At 42.2% G+C, this 5,890-nt stretch overlaps 1 protein-coding gene across 1 annotated transcript; it reads right to left on the bottom strand.

Annotated features, from left to right (window-relative positions):
• Window positions 1-419: 419 nt before the first annotated feature.
• On the bottom strand, window positions 420-3,342 carry LOC106598665 (uncharacterized). Its single transcript, XM_045712319.1, has 4 exons — window positions 1,837-3,342; window positions 1,251-1,628; window positions 700-897; window positions 420-454 (listed from the first exon to the last, which is right to left on the bottom strand). The coding sequence occupies exons 1-4, from the start codon at window positions 2,066-2,068 to the stop codon at window positions 420-422; spliced, it is 843 nt and encodes a 280-aa protein (XP_045568275.1). The 5' UTR covers window positions 2,069-3,342.
• Window positions 3,343-5,890: the final 2,548 nt, after the last annotated feature.

Here is a 5,890-nt window from a genome sequence, read left to right on the forward strand (position 1 = left end):
TCACACTCTGCTGGTATTGATGGATGGTAATGGTATCACTCTGCTGGTATTGATGGCTGGTATAGGTCCCACGCTCTGCTGGTATTGATGGATGGTATAGGTCTCACTCTGCTGGTATTGATGGATGGTATAGGTCTCACTCTGCTGGTATTGATGACTGGTATAGGTCTCACACTCTGCTGGTATTGATAGATGTGTATGTTCTGAAGTATGAGCGCGAGAGATAATAATAATCTGTTAATATTAATGATTTATCATCATACATTAGGATTATACATTATGTATTGTTACTTTTTACCTTCTGTTTTTTTATGACTATATCTGCCATTTAAAATACAATTTCAATAATACTGGGTTACCAAACACATGGACTTCAAATTAAGATGGCTTTGACTTTGACAGTAGTCTGCTCTCTGCTGTCACTTACCCAGGTTGAAGTCCAGTTCAGAGGAACCTGAGTCTCAGTTGGAGCTGCAGAGGAAGAGTTAGCATCATTAAAACACCAAGTTGAGGTCAAACTAGCATAGTTCAGTTTAAATTTGGTAGATGTTTAAATATTGCGGTCTAAATGATTTTAAAAAAAACAAAGGTTTAAAACGTAGGTAATTAATTAAATAATAGGTAAGATTGATTAGGAGTACCCAGACTTAAAACATGAATGAGTGAAAAAGTCAATCCTGACTGAGAGAGTCAGTTTACCTGTTGTTCTGTAGAAGGAGTAGACGCAGGCGGAGTAGAGGAGAGCAGACACAGGACACAGACTGAACAGCAACATCCAACACAGACCACAGTCTACAGGAGGAGGGGAGGATGAGGATGGCTCAGGAGGACTGATTTCTGGCAATAGACAGTCAGGAGGACTGGTTTCTGGCAATAGACTGGCAGGAGGACTGGTTTCTGGACATAAACACAAGAAAACATTAAGAAATTCATTGAGAATCTTTTTTCGCCCACAGTCTACAGGAGGAGGGGAGGAGGAAGAGGACTCAGGAGGACTGGTTTCTGGACAAAACATTAAACAGAAACAGAACTACACTCTTAGAAACAATCAAGACCTTCTCAACAATCTATTGTTAGTCATGACTCTTGGTTGGTTAAACATCAGTTTGAGGGGACATTTTATGAGTTTAGATTAGTCTCAGAGGGTTGATACAAATTAAGATACATTTACTTTGGCGTAACTCTCATTCAAGGAAACCAATACCAAAGAAACAGCAGGAAGATAAAGACAGAATAATAACTGTTCTTACCAAGTGAAATCCTAGTGGTGATGTTTCCATACTGGAACAACTCTTTATATTTCATTCGTTTTCCTTCTTGAAACTTGTACTCCACAGTCCCACAGTAGTAGAGTCCCAGGTCAGATTCAGTGATGTTCTCAATCAGTAGATCATAGGAGATGTTAGAGGGGTTCCACACCACATTATATCCAGGAAGAGAGATGGAACTTAAAAACTTAGTTAAAATAACAAGAGGAGGCTGGTACTTGTGAGAACAGTTCCTATACCACATAATGTATATTCCAGAAGATAAGTTACAGTCACAGTAGAGAGTGATGTTGTCTCCTGGTCTGACTCTCATCTCCACCTCTGCTGTAGAGATCCCATCCTGACTGGAGGAAACAGCACCTACAGGTAGCAGAGGAACAGTGTTTGGATGAATCACAGAATGTCACTTTGACATCATAAACTTCTCCACATGAAAATGTAAACGTCATGTCTTTACCACAGTCCACACAAAATCACAATAATAAGATAAGAAATCTGGTCAACCATAAAACCACATCAAGAAATCAGCTTTCATCCAGCTATAAGGCCCAGTAAAACAGTTACTCACATAAGAATGCAATCAGGGTGACACACAGCCTGTCCATGTTGCGGTCTGATGGTCTGATGGTGACTGTCAGAGAGTAGCTGGGTCTTTGAGTAAAAAGGTCTTTGCTGTGTATTTCTGTGTTCATGATTAGATGTACTTTACCATGAAAGGACATACGAGCAGCGATTGGTTCGATCGAGTGGAAAGTTTTCAGCCTGTGGTCCTTTTCCCTGAAAACCTTTTCGTGTGACATGAAGGGGGGGGTCTAGCATCGAGGTAAACAGGTTTCACAATAACGTGAATTTAATGGAAATTATTCAGCTTCTTTGAGGTGTTCACCTTAGATAGCAACACCTTAAGAGACCTGTAGACATTACGAAGAAACAAACACACATTTTGATGACTGAGTTAACCATTAAACCAGAAAATACACTTATACAGAGTCTTAAAATAGGCTAATAGACCTATAATCCTTTATAACTGTAATCAGGCAGTAGCCCTAATGTTAGACCTAAAGTAGACCTTTATATCTGTAGTCAGGAAGTAGTCCTAATGTTAGACCTAAAGTAGACCTTCATACCTGTAGTCAGGAAGTAGGTCTAATGTTAGACCTAAAGTAGACCTTTATACCTGTAGTCAGGAAGTAGGTCTAATGTTAGACCTAAAGTAGACCTTTAGACCTTTAACACAGAATTCCTGGATACAGCCATTAGCTGTGATATATTGGCCATATACCACAACCACCCAAGGTGCCATATTGCTGTTATAAACAGGTTACCAACATAATTAGAACAGTAAATAAGTTGTTTGCATTGTACCTGTGGTATATTGTCTCATATATATAGCCAATTAGCATTCATGAATATATAGCATTCAACTAGTGAGTTTTAAAACTGACTTTTAATTAGTGAATAGAGATAGTGTTATTTTTCATCGTTGACCATTTTATTTGGAACACTAAACTATGGTGGTGATAATAGTAAACTTCAATACCCAAGATGCATTGGAGGATGTGCTATATACCCAGTGTTAAACAGTTGTTTTTATCACATCTGATGAATGATCTCTGTGTTTATCAATGAACAGTGGCCAATCAGTTAACATCCACACTCTAGTCAATATGTGTGAAGGGGAGAGATATATGTGACAAATGAACTTGTAATAACAATGTTTGGACTCTCTTCCTCAGGCTGAATGACAGCACCATGAAAACAACAACAGGAAGTCAGTGTGGTATTCCTGTGTACTGAGTGTGTCCTCTGTGACCAATCAGTGACTAGCTCTTATATGAGTACTGTAACACCAACATCATAATATCAGCCTTATCAACATCAGTAGTGGTCAATGTATGTATATGTTTACATGTGTTTACATGTGTGTAGATCTGTTCACATTTGTGAAAACATATGTGTGGGTTCATATATCACTATGTGTGTGGTTGTGGTTTACTCAGCTAGTGCTGCTGCTCTGTAGGGGAGAGGTTAAGGGGGGCCTGGGTTTCAGGTCTGAGGAGTAGTGTCAGAGTAGTTGGGTCTGTCAGTAACAGTATCAGAGTAGCTGGGTCTGTCAGTAACAGTATCAGAGTAGCTGGGTCTGTTAGTAACAGTATCAGAGTAGCTGGGTCAGTCAGTAACACTATCAGAGTAGCTGGGTCTGTCAGTAACAGTATCAGAGTAGCTGGGTCTGTCAGTAACAGTATCAGAGTAGCTGGGTCTGTCAGTAACAGTATCAGAGTAGCTGAGTCTGTCAGTAACAGTATCAGAGTATCTGGGTCTGTCAGTAACAGTATCAGAGTAGCTGGGTCTGTCAGTAACAGTATCAGAGTAGCTGGGTCTGTCAGTAACAGTATCAGAGTAGCTGGGTCTGTCAGTAACAGTGTCAGATTATCTGGGTCTGTCAGTAACAGTGTCAGATTATCTGGGTCTGTCAGTAACAGTATCAGAGTAGCTGGGTCTGTCAGTAACAGTATCAGAGTAGCTGGGTCTGTCGGTAACAGTATCAGAGTAGCTGGGTCTGTCAGTAACAGTGTCAGATTATCTGGGTCTGTCAGTAACAGTATCAGAGTAGCTGGGTCTGTTAGTAACAGTATCAGAGTAGCTGGGTCTGTCAGTAACACTATCAGAGTAGCTGGGTCTGTCGGTAACAGTATCAGAGTAGCTGGGTCTGTCAGTAACAGTATCAGAGTAGCCTGGTCTGTCGGTAACACTATCAGAGTAGCTGGGTCTGTCAGTAACAGTATCAGAGTAGCTGGGTCTGTCGGTAACAGTATCAGAGTAGCTGGGTCTGTCAGTAACAGTATCAGAGAAGCAGGGTCTGTCAGTAACAGTATCAGAGTAGCTGGGTCTGTCAGTAACAGTATCAGAGTAGCTGGGTCTGTCAGTAACAGTATTAGAGTAGCTGGGTCTGTCAATAACAGTATCAGAGTAGCTGGGTCTGTCAGTAGCAGTATCAGAGTAGCAGGGTCTGTCAGTAACAGTATCAGAGTAGCTGGGTATGTCAGTAACAGTATCAGAGTAGCTGGGTCTGTCAGTAACAGTATCAGAGTAGCTGGGTCTGTCAGTAACAGTATCAGAGTAGCTGGGTCTGTCAGTAACAGTATCAGAGTAGCTGGGTCTGTCAGTAACAGTATCAGAGTAGCTGGGTCTGTCAGTAACAGTATCAGAGCAGCTGGGCTTGTCAGTAACAGTGTCAGAGTAGCTGGGTCTGTCAGTAACAGTGTCAGAGTAGCTGGGTCTGTCAGTAACAGTATCAGAGTAGTTGGGTCTGTCAGTAACAGTATCAGAGTAGCTGGGTCTGTCAGTAACGGTGTCAGAGTAGCTGGGTCTGTCAGTAACAGTATCAGAGTAGCTGGGTCTGTCAGTAACAGTATCAGAGTAGCAGGGTCTGTCAGTAACAGTATCAGATTATCTGGGTCTGTCAGTAACAGTATCAGAGTAGCTGGGTCTGTTAGTAACAGTATCAGAGTAGCTGGGTCAGTCAATAACACTATCAGAGTAGCTGGGTCTGTCAGTAACAGTATCAGAGTAGCTGGGTCTGTCAGTAACAGTATCAGAGTAGCTGGATCAGTCAGTAACACTATCAGAGTAGCTGGGTCTGTCAGTAACAGTATCAGAGTAGCTGGGTCTGTCAGTAACAGTATCAGAGTAGCTTGGTCTGTCAGTAACAGTATCAGAGTAGCTGAGTCTGTCAGTAACAGTATCAGAGTATCTGGGTCTGTCAGTAACAGTATCAGAGTAGCTGGGTCTGTCAGTAACAGTATCAGAGTAGCTGGGTCTGTCAGTAACAGTATCAGAGTAGCTGGGTCTGTCAGTAACAGTATCAGAGTAGCTGGGTCTGTCGGTAACAGTATCAGGTGACTGGGTCTGTCAGTCACGGTGTCAGAGTAGCTGGGTCTGTCAGTAACAGTATCAGAGTAGCTGGGTCTGTCAGTAACAGTATCAGAGTAGCAGGGTCTGTCGGTAACAGTATCAGAGTAGCTGGGTCTGTTAGTAACATTAATCAGAGTGACTGGGTCAGTCAGTTACACTATCAGGTAGCTGGGTCTGTCAGTAACAGTATCGGAAGAGTAGCTGGTCTGTCGGTAACAGTATCAGAGTAGCTGGGTCTGTCAGTAACAGTATGATGACTGGGTCTGTCGGTAACAGTATCAGAGTATCTGGGTCTGTCAGTAACAGTATCAGAGTAGCTGGGTCTGTCAGTAACAGTATCAGAGTAGCTGGGTCTGTCAGTAACAGTATCAAAGTTCCTTTGGGTGTGTCAGTAACAGTGTCAGATTATCTGGGTCTGTCAGTAACAGTATCAGAGTAGCTGGGTCTGTTAGTAAAAGTATCCAAATAGTTGGGTCAGTCAGTAACACTATCAGAGTAGCTGGGTCTGTCAGTAACAGTATCAGAGTAGCTGGGTCTGTCAGTAACAGTATCAGAGTAGCCTGGTCTGTCGGTAACACTATCAGAGTAGCTGGGTCTGTCAGTAACAGTATCAGAGTAGCTGGGTCTGTCAGTAACAGTATCAGAGTAGCAGGGTCTGTCAGTAACAGTGTCGAGTAGCTGGAGTCTGTCAGTAACAGTGTCAGAGT

This window comes from Salmo salar, unplaced genomic scaffold, assembly GCF_905237065.1.
Source record: "Salmo salar unplaced genomic scaffold, Ssal_v3.1, whole genome shotgun sequence".
Lineage (NCBI taxonomy): Eukaryota > Metazoa > Chordata > Actinopteri > Salmoniformes > Salmonidae > Salmo > Salmo salar.